The 14,843-nt window shown below is 35.8% G+C and overlaps 1 protein-coding gene across 1 annotated transcript; it reads right to left on the reverse strand.

Moving 5' to 3' along the window:
• Positions 1-3: 3 nt before the first annotated feature.
• Positions 4-13,713, reverse strand: LOC108166103 (uncharacterized). Its single transcript, XM_081613984.1, has 12 exons — positions 13,556-13,713; positions 8,126-8,464; positions 6,468-6,770; positions 5,715-5,753; positions 5,550-5,634; positions 5,422-5,460; positions 5,185-5,273; positions 2,439-2,777; positions 1,949-2,365; positions 1,784-1,859; positions 1,653-1,691; positions 4-1,538 (listed from the first exon to the last, which is right to left on the reverse strand). The coding sequence occupies exons 1-12, from the start codon at positions 13,611-13,613 to the stop codon at positions 1,448-1,450; spliced, it is 1,914 nt and encodes a 637-aa protein (XP_081470110.1). The 5' UTR covers positions 13,614-13,713; the 3' UTR covers positions 4-1,447.
• Between the last annotated feature and the right edge of the window lie 1,130 nt (positions 13,714-14,843).

Raw genomic sequence — 14,843 nt, forward strand, 5'->3', positions numbered from 1 at the left:
ACGTCCAATAAGAAAACACTCATTTATTGTAGTTTGATTTAAACGTACAGCTGCATCAGTAGCAGAGATAAAACATCTGACAAAACCTGGGTGAAAAGCTATTTTATCAGAAATAGACAGCGACCTCCAGTGGCTATTTACCAAAATAAGTATTCTTTTTCCCTTTTTAAAATTACATCAAATAAATTAAAAATAGATATAAAAAACGAGTAAAATTGGTTTTCACTTCAAATAAGAACATGAGCAGTTTTTCTTTGTAGAGAAACTTCAAAATTGGTTTGCATTTCTGTCATATTTAAGATAATACAATCTAAGACGAACAGAAAGAAAAACTGAAGAAATTGCAATGTCCACACATCAACTTATACAAGCAAAGAATAAGATTTACGCTGTAATGTCATTGGCTTTATATGGTACAGGTGAATATTTTTGACATCATAGTAAAAAAAAATAAAAATCATCCTCGTCCAAATTTAATTTGCAATCAGTCCTTGAATTATTCTACATTTTCTTTAGTTTTTCCTCTATTTCTAATGTGTGATACAACTTCTGTGAAGGCTCAGGTTCTGTCAGTACTCTGTTTAGAATAAGTACCTACTCTGGAATTAATAAAGTATATTCATTCATTCGTTTACCACACAGCAGCTGAAAAAGAACATAAAAATAATGTATTTTTTTTACATCGTTTGAATATGATACTTTGTTTTTCTTTGCCTATAAACAATATAAACTTTCATCAAGTTTATATTGTTTTAAATGTATGTAAAAGAAAAGATACAAAAATCTTAATTTCTCAGTTTCTTAAATCTTACATCACTGATTTCATCAAAAATTATGAACGTATGCAAAGATCCAAAATATCAAGTTTAATAATTGCAGTGTTTCCGTTGAATCAACAGCAGCAACTTCAACATTTGTCTAATTCATTACGTAGATGCAAACATTGTAGTAAATGTAGTGTTGTAAAAAATAAAAATACATTCTTCTCTATTAATCACCAAGTGAAGGCATTTAAAAGATAATTTTTAGCTTTGTACAAAAAATAATGATAAAAAAGTAAAAAAAAAACACTTGTAAACAAACACTTGTAAAAAAACACTTGTAATGGGGCATCATTTTTAAATAATGGAGCCCCATTATTTAAAAAAAAGCAGGAAAACAATCAGGCAATACTTGAAAAATGTGCATGAGGCTTTTTTTGTCTATCAAATTGTATGTAAAAACCAAACAAGGCAACATTGAAAACAATACAAAATCAGAAAATATGTTTTACACTTTCAATCATAAACAGTGATTGTTGGAATGTTCAAAGGAAATGATTAAAAAAAACGGTTACCGGATTTTATCCGATTAACTTCAGGATTAGCTGCCTCATCAGTCTGATCAGATATAGATGGGTTAATTTTGTTAACCAAACAAAAAAGGTTAAAATCTAGTGTTTCTGTTGTCATGGCAATGGGTAGAAGCCACTGTTTAGTTTTTGTTTTTCAGGTGTTCGTTGTCTGAGGATTTTGCTTGACGCTGGTGAGATGTCCATCCTTAAAATTAATCACATTAGTAAGACACTAATGGTCTTGGACATTGGAAATTGGTGTTCTTTATATCATATGAGCAGAAAATGTAAGGGAGGAACAGATCAATAAAATACTTACTTCTGATTTTCTGTGGTGTCCTCTGAAGGATTCTTATTCCTGTGGTTGATTTAACAGTCGGCAAAGAAAAGTTTTTGTGTCTTTAGTGAGGAAGAAAATTCAGCAACAAAAACACTGTCTGATCGACGTACCTTCTCTGAAATCTTATTCCGAGCAGGATAGCTAAACAAATCAAGACTGTCATTACTGCAGCAATCAAAAGCCATTCTTTAGAGAAAAGAAAAAAGAGATGAAATACATTTCAACAACAGAAAGAACTGAAAACTCCATATGTGGGAGTCTCATCATGCACTTACGGGGGGCGTGGCAATACGATGGGGATTGTTTATCCAACACTGACAAATGAGATTGAAACATGTAAAACATACCATTCACTAAATAAAAATTCAATGAGAATCTTCCAAAGAGTTCCTCACTTTCATCAGACGTCTCTGTGAGTCCAGGAACGGTGACCAGCAGCTCTCTGAGAGCAGCAGAGTCCACTGATACTGAACATCCAACCTGTGTGCTGCTGAGAGCTGAGAGCAGAGCTGTAGTGGTGACGGTGACGGTACCGTTAGTGTTGATCTCTCTGCTGGTGTTGTAGTGGGAGAAGCTGAGATTCTGATGGAGAACAGTCAGTGTTACCATGGGAGCAGATTGACCTGTGGCTGAACAGGTCACAACAGACCATGGAGGAGAGTTTCTGATGTTAATGAAGGGTCCATGCAGCTCTGTGGAGAGAACAGAGGTCAGCATCAACATCTAGTTATAGAAGTTAACTCTATGACACTTTAAGGTTCTCACCATAAACCGTCAGACAGGTTCTTCCTGTCAGAGCTCCATCAGGGTAGGTGTTGAACAGACAGAGATAACATCCTGCATCCTGCTCTGTAACGTTCCTGATAACTATAGAGTTCTTCTGCAGTCCAGCTTCTGTAAACTGAACTTTATCTTTAAATCCATCATTCACTGTTTCACCATAATACTCGCTGTAGGAACCAATATTCCTCTCTGTTTTCTCCAAGACCTTCTGCCAGGTGACCTGCTGGACGTCCTTAGTTTCCAGCAGATGACAGCTGAGAGGAGCATCTTCTCCTACTGCTGCTAACACCGTCTGCTGGGTTTGGATCACAGCTGCTAGACCTGTATGAAGGAGATCAGGTGACCTGTATCTTGTAAAACGATTCATATATTTCACACTTTGTCATGTCACAGTCACAAACTTCAATATAGTTTAATAGAGTTGGATGTTGTTGATATGCAACATTTGGAGCATGAATGAGCTATTCTGATAGTAAAAGTGGGCAAAAAATAATAATTTGCACAAGTAATTAAAGGGCAAGTTCTAACTAACTCCTAAAAACTAGTTGACACCACATATTTCACTTTTATTTGAAATGCAATAGGTTGCACTTTATTGCTTTGTAGGAATAAAGCAGCTTCAACAGAAATGCATGCCACACTTTTCAGATTTGGATCTATACAAATTTTTTTGCATTAAATATGTTTGAGTTTGTGTTTGAAATAGGACAAAATGCGGAACATGAAAACCTTTACGTGCTATAACAAATAAAAGAGACGGTCTACTCCCAAGCTTTTTGCTTTCATTTTAAAACATGATAAAAATACAAAAGTTAAAAACGTTTTCAATAACAAAACTGCTATATTTTAGCATAAAGTTGTGAAAGACAAATGTTCTGATCTTACCTTTATTAAAGATTCCCAACATGAAAAATAAAATCGGTGCAGCAGGTATGTGCTCCATCTGTGCGCCAGAATTTCAAATATGAAATGTCAATACGACGTGATGCGGAAAAAGTGGTGCCTGCACGACACGAAAAATAAATTAGAATTTAATTATGATTTAAAATATGAGCAAACAGCGTCTTTTGCGTAAATAATAGAACTTGCTGTTAAATGCAGGTCTCCGTTTGAATTTCCCCCCAGCGCAAAAAAACGTACGCGCGTTTACACTTTCGCTTCCGGTCATGACGCTTACTTTTTATAAGTGCCAACTTTCAAAATAAGGTAATTTGAAAAATCCTAATATTAAGTTCAAAGCCCAGTTCACACTACATGATTTTCCACTTACGACAATAAGGAATCGAACGCTGAGAAAAAGCGATGTTTTTGGGAGATTAATTTATTTGATTTTTTTTAAAGAACGGATTAAAACCTTTGACCTTAAACACCTTTCGTTTTCTCCTCTTGCGCGCGTTTTCTACCAAGTGCATAATAGTTGAAGCACAATCACAGCCAAACTTTTTAAATTAGCAGTAAAAACACTGGTGTGAGTGGATGTAGGACACAGTCTAAGTGAGATGCATTTATTGTTGATGGTCGAGTTTTCCTGTAGATCTAAATTAAAACCTAGGAGAAGTACCGGTAAGTCTTGTATGAACCATCTTCTCCGCTGTGGAACAAATGAAATTATTATTTTAGGGTAATATTTTGAATAATGTACAGATCTGTACGTCTTTTCCTTATTATGAAGCATGTTAGTGTTTATGATATTAATACATTGACAAAGTAGAAAAATAATGCCACCCTGCTTTTTGTGCCTCTTCAAAAACTGATGCACAATATGACATCTTTTTTGAATACATGATATAAAACATTAATGTTACTAGCTGCTAGTCTGGACAGAAAGCAGTTTGAATCTTGGTTAAAAACAATTCTTGTTTGCGTTAATTCTGTCAGTGGCTTGGGATGGTCACAAATTATATTGAACTTCAGTAACATAACATAAGAGATACAGAACCACAAAGGTAAGGGAAAATAAAAACAATACCACACACCCTGATGCCAAATCAAACCGTCATTTTAATGATCTTACAAGAGAATAGAAAACACACCTTTCTACTAACATTAATATTACTCACCTGATAAAAAAACAAAACAAAAAAAATCCTGGTTTCAAGCTTAGTGTGAAATACATTCAGAAATCTAAAATGTGTACCACTTTAAATGCTTCTTGATTTTTTATTTATATATTTATTTTAAATTTATGTTTTTCAAAAATATTTTTGAAAACTTATTGCAGCAGTAATTTAACTGCAATAGTTTGCCATGGAGTATTTTTTGTCAATAGTTTTCTTGTGAGGTGTAAAATTAATTATTTTTGTTAAAAACAAGTACAAAAACACAGTAAGAAAGTATAAAATAAGGCACAATTAAATAATAATAAACATTAACATCTAAACAATCAGACTGGTAGCTGCAAACACTGTTGAAGTGTCTTACGTCACTGGTATAAGAACTTGGTAACGGGTTTTGATCCAATTAACTTCAGGTTTAGCTGCCTTATCAGTTTGATCAGATATTGATGAGTTACTGTTGTCATCAAAAACAATCCTTGACTCATTCAGGTGTGTTTGAGAAATACTAGAATCTCCTGTAGCAACCATTAATTTCTTTCAAGTTATTTCTGACATGAACGGTATTTTTGTAATAACTGAAGGTAACAATTATTTGATCACACTATGTGCTTGGAAAATATATAATACTCCAACACTCCTTTTAAACATTCAAATGAGGTGCTTCTGTAGTCATGCTGATGGATGGGACTCGCTGTTTTGTCTCTGCTTCTCAGATGTTCGTAGTCTGACGTCTTTGTTCAACACTGGTGAGTCGTCAGAACTTAAAAACAAAATGAACATGTTGGTAAGAAATGAATGTGCCTTGTAATGGTAGGAAATATAGAGTATACATCACATTAGAAGAGAATGTAAAAGATGAAATAAATCTCCATCTATGTAACTGAGGAATGAATAAATAAAATCCTTACTTTTGATTGTCTGTGGGGTTCTCTGAAGGATTCATATTCCTGGGGATGATTTTAGAGTCAGTAAATCAAATCTGAGACATTAATGATGTGAAACTCAACAACAAAAAAATACTGTTTAATTGAGGTACCTGTTCTGAGATATTCTTCTGAATTGGAAAACACAAATACAGATCAGGACCCCAACAATCGGGAATACAACAATCAGTGGCCATCCTTTAGGAAGAAGATAAAATGTGTTTCAACAACAGAACAAAGTTAAAAATCAACATGTGAGAATCTGAACATGAACTTACTGAAACCTCTGAAATCTGATTCCAACTGTTTATTCAAACCTGGTAAAAGAGATTCAAACATTTACAATCACAAAGTGGTCTGCAGTTTAAACACAGTGCCCAAAGGTAATCACACCCATGGAGGTCCCCCATACACTTTATTCCTATTGTTTTCCACATTTTGTTGCATTATAAATCTAAACTTTCATGTATTTTAAAGAGATTTTATGAGACCAGCACAATGATATGCAGATATAAAGTGGAAGGAGACCGATTCATAAATGTCAGTTTCAACAGAAATCTGAAAAGTGAAGTTTATTCATCCATTGCCTAAATTCACACCAAAACTGAATGGCTTTTGGTGTGAAACAGATAAAAAATTAAATAGATTGTTAATTTGATTTCCAGGAGATTAATCTTCCAGCAGAACTCCTGACGCTCTCCATTCAATCTGATTGAGCTGGAGCAATTTGACAAATGAAAAATAGGCAAATTATTCTGGTCTCTTTATGCTTCTAATGTTGATAGAGACATTAGAAACATAAAAATGTAAACTGGAGGGAATTCTATCAAATATTGACACAAGATACTTAAAACAAATGTGTGTGTGCCAGACGTTTCATATTTTAATTTGTTTAAAACAGAGTCTCGTCTATTAATCATTCTCCCATTTATTGGTCAAAACAAAAGTGTGTGGTTGCACTGTGACAAAACTGAAAATATTAAGGGATGTGAATATATCTGTGAGGCACTGAACCTCTCAGAGTTCCTCACCATCATCAGATGAATATTTGAACTCAGGAACAGTGACCATCAGCTCTCTGAGAGCAGCAGAGTCCACTGATACTGAACATCCAACCTGTGTGCTGCTGAGAGCTGAGAGCAGAGCTGTAGTGGTGATGGTGACGGTACAGTTAGTGTTGATCTCTCTGCTGGTGTTGTAGTGAGAGAAGCTGAGGTTCTGATCGGAAACAGTCAGTGTTACCATGGGAACAGGTCGACCTGTGGCTGAACAGGTCACAACCGACCCTGGAGGAGAGTTTGATCTGCTGACATCAATGAAGGGACCATGCAGCTCTGTGGAGAGAACAGACATGATGGTCGACATTAAGTTATAGAAATGAACCCTGTAATCCTCTTTGTGCATGCTAGGTGGTAGCATGCTGGATTAGCTGTGACTTTCATACCATTTTTTAAACGACTCCTTCTGGTTTTGACTGCTTTGCAGCTTGTAAGCAGTTTTGCTACTGATTTATTTTTGGGCATTTGTCATGATGCGCAACCATAACAAGAAGGTGACTTACAACAGGAGTGACTTCCAAAGAAGAGCTGCAAAAGCAAAGGAGGTGGATTAGCAGTTCTTATGAACAACAGATGGTGTCGTCCAGGACATGTTGCTGTGAAGTGTCGTTTCTGGAAACCATGTTAGCAATACGTTTCAATCCATATTATTTACCAAGAGTTCACCAGTGTTACTTTGACAACTGCTCACATTCCATCCTCAGCTGCTACTGACGATGTGTAATTTCATCAGTTCAGTTGTTGCTAAGCTAACGATGTGACACCCAATGCATTTGCGGCAGCATTTGTGGATTTCAGCCACGCCTAAATATCTGCTGCAGTTACATTTCAACAGTTTGACAGCTGCCCTACCATGGTTAGGGTTGATGTTGGATTTCTTTTATGTAAATGTTTATGTAAAAGCAAGACCTTCTCTTGACAAATAAAAAAATATCAGGATGACGAAGATCACAGGTTTCAACACAGGATGATTTGACAGATAGAAATCTGGATAGAGCAAATGAGCTGAACTCATTCTTCAAAAGATTTAGTTCAGGAACAAGCTCATCATCATCATCATCATCATCATCATCATCATCATCATCATCATCATCATCATCTCCTGCCCCCAGCCAAACAGACGTCCTACCCTCCTTTCATCTGACAGCTTTCCTGTCAAGCCTCAATGTTTTATTTTCTACATCAGTCATGGATTCTTCTGCTTTCACAAGATGGTCTTCAACCAAATCAGGAGATGCAGCTGCTCTCTTTGCCTCCCCCTTCCACTTCTCTGTATCTATAAAAAGTATAAAGAGGCAACTGGAGGACTGAACCAGAACAGCCCAAGAGTCCTGAACGCCTGTACAGAACAGGCATTCAGGACTGTTCTGTACAGGAGCACCACAGGGTACTGCACCCTCACCGTTCCTTTTCACTCTGTACACTTTGACCTCTACTGTGAAACAGACTCCCATTATCTACAGATAACTACAGTGTCTTCAGTCAGATATTTTTTAGAAATGCAAATTGTCACACAAGATCCTTTCTTCTCACAGTCACGGGCATCTCTTTATAGAAACTTGAGTTTCAACATACAATTTCCCTATGGGATGGATAAAGTATTGTTTCATTGAATACAGTCAGGTTCTCACCATAAACTTTCAGGCAGGTTCTTCCTGTCAGAGCTCCATCAGGGTAGGTGTTGAACAGACAGAGATAACATCCTGCATCCTGCTCTGTAACATTCCTGATAACTATAGAGTTCTTCTGCAGTCCAGCTTCTGTAAACTGAACTTTATCTTTAAATCCATCATTCACTGTTTCACCATAATACTCGCTGTAGGAACCAATATTCCTCTCTGTTTTCTCCAAGACCTTCTGCCAGGTGACCTGCTGGACGTCTTTAGTTTCCAGCAGCTGACAGCTGAGAGGAGCATCTTCTCCTAGTGCTGCTAACACCGTCTGCTGGGTTTGGATCACAGCTGCTAGACCTGCAGGAGATAATCAAAGAAAATGGATCAGATTATCTTTATTTATATTATGTATCATTCCATGAGTGCTTTCATTTACTCTTTGTGTTCCTAGGATTGAGTCACAAGGATTGAGAAACAACCATGTTTGTCGCAATTTTATATTAAGAAGGAAACCAAATCTAGTTCACTTCTATTTTCTCTGGTAGCCCCAAGTAAAACTTTAAGATGTGAAAAGCCTCAATGAGCTCTTAGTTTCTCAAAATGTTGGGATTTCATTGAACAGGCTTCCATCAAATAGATTTGTAATAATCTATTTACATATCCTGGTTATAAGGACATTATAAAATATTTGGTCTTTATCAGATTCTCTAATGTACAAAATCAGACCACATTTCTCCGCTGTCATTTATTAACCAGGGACGGAAACGTTACACCCTAAAAAAACTAAACTAGTGCTGCTTCCATCGGATTTTTAGCAGGGAAGTTGTAGCTCGATGATGTTGATCAAATGTGTTGATAAAATGATTAGAATTTTAAGAGAGCACTTTTATAAAAACAGGACTTTGGGATGGTTTTGTCTGCAGCAGTTCCAACAAAATCTAGACTAAAAACTGGTCACAATACTGTGGTGGAAACTTAGAGAAAGATCTGTCCGGACAAGTCTGGAGAGCTCAATGGACTCAAACCTTGTTATTAAAAGCCAACATTCCTCCCCTATTATTTAACAGACAAGTCAGAATCGAGTTACTTCAGCTTAATGTGGTTCTAGAAGCTGTAAAATATAATTTGTACTCATTTGTTTGACAACACATCACAGCAAGAAATCTGTTGTGACAGACCAGACAATGTTACATACTTATATTTAAAATTATAGAGCTAAATGAAGGTGCTCTTTTTCTATGACAATGACTAATATTAGACGTTGTGTTTAGGCATCAACTCATTAGGTTAAGGTAGTTGTTTAAACTCACCCACTAAAGCCATTACTACAGTGTGGTACTGGGCAGAAACACATTTTGCCATCAGATCCATCTGCCCTTCAATCTTCACATTCAGGTATTTTTGGCAACAGTTACAATAACGTATTGTGTAAACACTGAAGAGAGGCAGGCTCCAACGGTACAGACAGGTGCTAGATGTTATCAGTGTAGGATAGCAGGATGAAACCTGCCCTGCAGGACTGAGGACACCTGGCACCCAATTAACTCCCAAAAGGGGTTGAAAATACAAGGAGACTCTTTTACCTGTTTTCTATAATAATAATAATAATAATAATAAATTTAATTTATAGCGCACTTTTCATTAATAAAAATATCAAAGTGCTACATGGTGCAGCTAAAAACAGATCAAATCAACAATCAAAAACAATTAAAAAAAAGACAGTCATTTAAAAGTGGAGTAGGCTTGTCTAAAAAGAAAAGTTTTTAAGCCAGTTTTAAAATCGGACAATAATTGTGGGGCACTCAAATAGTCCGGGAGAGAGTTCCATGAGGAGCAGCCACAGCAAATGCTCGATCACCCATAGTCCTTAGTCTTGATCGAGGAAGGTGGAGAAGATTACAGGCTTGGGATCGTAAGGATCTAGAAGTTGAATGTGAAATAAGGAGGTCCTTCAGGTAATCCGGTGAGGTTCCATATAGACAGTGATGGGTGATAAGTGCAATTTTATACTGAATCCTATAAGCTACAGGAAGCCAGTGAAGCTCGTAAAGAGTAGGTGTGATGTGATCAAATTTACGAGCTCTCACTAGGATCCTGAAAATGGTCATGCTAAGAAGGTCGCTTGGTTGGTTGGTTTACAGTGGTCATAACCAACATCAGTCAGTAGTGTTTCTCCTCTATAAGACCTGAAATTGGAGAAGTTGAACTCAAATTTCTTTGACTTAGAAACTCCCTGGAGTCTCCTGCTTGGTGTGTGGTTGTAATCTCACCTCCCCAGTTGATCTTAGCAACATAAAACGGGTATGTACAGACTGCCAACAAATAGATTTGTAATAATCTATTTACATATCCTGGTTATAAGAACATAATAAAACGATCTGGTCTCTATCAGGTCCTCAAATGTACAAAATCAAACCTCATTTCCTGGCTGTCATTTATTAACTAGGAATGGAAAAGTTATACCTTAAATAAAAAACTAAACTAGTGCTGCTTCCTTTGGACTTTTAGCAGAGAAGTCGCAGCTCGGTGATGTTGATCAAATGTGTCAATAAAATGATTATAATATTGAGAGAGCACTTGTATAAAAACAGGACTTTGGGATGGTTTTGTCTGCAGCAGTTCCAACAAAATCTAGACCAAAAACTGGTCACTCCTGTTGTTCAACAATTCTGCTGACTGTCCAAAACCTAAGGCAACATCATCCCTGAGATGTTTATAAATGAACCACATTAAAATGAATGCATGTTGTCTTCAGAGACTTTGCTTAACTTCCTTGGGAAGTTAAGCAATTTCTGTCTTATGACCAAGCAACAGCCCCTTCTTTATCTGTTGAGCAATCTTGTTGCTCAACAATTCTGCTGACTGTTGCCACATCATCATCCCCGAGATGTTTATAAATGAACCACATTAAAACGAATGCATGTTGTCTTCAGAGACTTACTGCAATAAACATTACGAGATAAATGTTCTCAAGATCTGAGTCTGTAAAACCAGAGTCTGTGTAAAGTCTGGGTCTTTTATTTAGTTTGACTCAAGTCAAAGTGCAGTATTAAGAGAGGAAAAATTCTAAAACCTTAAAAACCTTTTGACTCGTTATATCCTCTATGCCCGGATTCAGAAAAATGCTGTGCGCAAGGACTGAGATCACACAGAGATGACAGCGTCACAATAATCAGCATTTATTCAAGACAGAATAATAGAACGTGCTTTTCTATCACCAGAAAAGCACGTCACCTAACATCAGAAACCTCAGAGCACAAACAACACATGAATTTACCTGAGAAAAGGAAAAACAACAAAAGATGGAAATGACAGACAAAAAGCAAAGACGTCTTTGGAGAAATTGCAAAGAGCAAAATCTAATTTGTTACTCTGTGTGGAAAGTTGTATCTTCTTTTCTTTAATTTATTCAAATAAGGCATATCTTTGCTCATCCAACCAGGACCTGTCTCTGACCCTCTCTCTAAAGCCATTTGTCCCCATTGTCTAAATAAAGTGGAAGCAGAGCTTCTCTGAACTCCTGCTGGTTTATGGTTTTCACAGATCAGTGTGAAAAGCTGGAACCTCTACTGATTGTTTCCCAGACAGACAAAGGGCAGATCAGAGATCTTAGCAAATGATCTGCTGTAACTACAAGTAAAATAAAGCTCAATAGGGCAGAATAAGTTATTAATTTTAAAACTATAATTAGGCTATTTCAATCAAGACATGTTAAGTTTTAAAACTAGCTTATTTTAAATTTATTTTCTTAACAACAGCTTTTTATGTTTTCCATTTAAATGTATGTCTTTATGTTTTCAATTCATCCGGAATAGGTGCCGTTGGGACCTCTATTGTGATTAAAACACGTCTTTCAGGACCTATTGTTCCTGTAGTGTAGACATCCCAGTTCCTCCAGTCTGATTGACAGTTAACGAACATTCCCGATTTCACACTTCACCGCAAAGTCAGTTAAATATAAACACGTATTCCACTGCAGTAAATGTGATTAAAACAATGTTTTCCACAACATCTTCTCAATCTAACTTTTATCTGCAAAAAGTAAACTAAACCAAGCATCATCATTATGTTTTTATTTACCTTTTCTATTCACACTGCTGGCACCTTCACATTTTGTCACATCAGAAAAACTAGTTAGAACCTAAACCATATTTATTGAATATCACTGTATTCTGAATCAAAACTTGAAGAAAAAAGGCCCTGATGTGGATTTTTCATTACATTATTGTTGTTCTGTTCTAATAATTCAAGCAAAAGGCAAGTCCAGATATCGGATTCATATGAAATGCAGCACATTTGGCATATCTTTGAGAAGGTGTTCGTTTCCACAACGCTCCTCTGAATTTCCTGGTTTTTGCTACTGCAAGTTCATCATTAAACTCACTTTTGCACTTTACCCGGGTCCATCCACCAACCAATTCATGACACAAACAAATCAAACATTGGTTCCACTCTGGAAACAATAGCACAACCTCTAAATATGCATTTTAGAAAACAATACATATATTTTAATAAATTATTTTACCTCACTTTAACATATTTATTCTGATTTAAAAATTTACTTAAACTACAAAACTGCCACTGATGACAGCCACAACATTTCTGAATCAAAAATCCTCCTATTAATCTTATGAAATATTGAATTTTTGTTTTTTTGTTAAAGTCTTCATAATGAACATTTGAAATCAGAGCTGAGTAAAAAGCCTAAAGACTGTTTACAAATAAGACTTCAAAAAAGGGAGAAAAGAAAAATGCAATAAAGAAATGCCTACAAAAAATATTGAAGACAATTCAAGCACTGAGTAATTGTTGGATTGTAATTTTAGATATACTTTTTAGAAAAGAGCTCAGAGAGAAAAAAATTGCAGATTTCCTACTCAAAGTTTCTTTTTGTAAACATAAGACATTTGAAAACAATACGTACAAGTAGTTACTGTATAATTTCATCCAGTCTCCAGCCTGCAGATGCACCTTATCATTGGCCCTTCATAAACGACAATAAAGTGAGCAGAGAAAACGCCAGAACAAATCTTAACTAACCTGTTTCTGGCTGTATTTAGTTTGGAGTTACTAAATATTATTCAACATCTTTACAAAGCTTGGAGCAGTGAGACTATTAGAAGTAAATTTTTTGAAGAAATTAATGCCATTCTAGGTTAAACACGAATTTCTTTTCCCTCGGAATAAAAATGGCCCTGTGCCAGCTTTGTCTGAGCTGCGCATAACTTTCATTACTTACTAAGAGCGGTTTTGTTAAACTAAGAGCGTTTTTGTTGGAAGTCCAAATCTCCAGATGTCTATCGAATGAATCCATTCAGACCGGAGCGCAGTAAATGAATAAATGAATAAATAAAATAAATTCATGGATAGATTACAGATAGAAGACAAGCTTGAAAATTTTTTTAAATAAAGCAACTTCCTCTACGAAAAGCTTAAGTTTGTTCTCACCTTTCTGAAATGATCCTCCGAAGGTAAAAAGACAGAAAATTAAACATATTCTCTCCATACGGCATCGCAACGTGGTGCTGGGCAGCTGAAAGATGAGATAAGCACGTGCTTAATGACTAATTTCACAGTTGGCACTTCACAATACTTCAAAGGGAGTATTTGTCCCCCAAGAGCGGAATATTTTATTTCACGCCAGTTCTTTCAAAAATAAAATACAAAAAAAAAAAATAGCCCAGTAGTGGACTACAGTGCACTATTTAATTAATCAATTTTTCCATTTAGTTCAAAGAAGAGTTGACATATTTTCAGGGTTTGTTGTTTTCTGACTTTTTAGAATCTTATTTAGGAACCGGGAAGGTTCCTAAATAAGATTTAGGGCTAACCGTAAACAACCCAAAATTAAATTCTTTATTCGTTGCAATCCCTATTTTGGCACTTGTTGCCTTTACTTCGGTCTATTTGTATAATATATGGTTAACTTATTGATTTGATGCTTTTATTTTGACAAGACAACTCCCGCTGTATATCTCCAAGTACACCTCGCTGCAGCATGCAGAAAGGGGCGGGGACGGACCACTGTCAGCCTCTTACCTTATATGGAAATGGGACCATTGCAATCCGGAAGTGAAGGGGGCGCTAGTGGCGCTATTTCCTGTACCAGCCGCGTTAATAATAATAATAATAATAATAATAATAATAATAATAATAATAATAATAATAATAATGTAACGTGGTATGTCCCTTTAAAAAAATAATTAAAACTATTGTTTTTTAATGTTAAAATCACATTAGTAATAAACAACTTAAAACAAGCAACAATAATGAATTATTATGTATATGTATTTATCTATTGTCACCCAATCTAGCTGAAACAAAAGGCTTAAAAAATATTTAGGAACACATTTATCCATCCATTAATTATCATACACGCACGCATGACCCTGGGCAGATCACCAGTCCATCCTAGATTAAGAAAACAGATACCAAATACTTCAAGAACGCTGTAGTTCAATTAATAGATTGTGATGTAGTGAAACGTACTCTTATAATAAATAAATTTAAATCTAAAATATAACTAGTGCCAAAAACTATTATGCTTGGTTGCAGGTGAGCTCAACTATTGTCATTGTTTACCATAAAGTCTCATTGGAAACCTTTCCTGTAAGGACTCCAGCTTAACCAGTAATCTGATAAAAGACACTGGACTGGTGTCCCACTATTCAATTTAGAAATTCTATATCAACTCTACCAGTTGTATTTGATTCACAAACTGCGCTCAAATATTCAA

This window comes from Poecilia reticulata, chromosome 2, assembly GCF_904066995.2.
Source record: "Poecilia reticulata chromosome 2, P_reticulata-male-v2, whole genome shotgun sequence".
Lineage (NCBI taxonomy): Eukaryota > Metazoa > Chordata > Actinopteri > Cyprinodontiformes > Poeciliidae > Poecilia > Poecilia reticulata.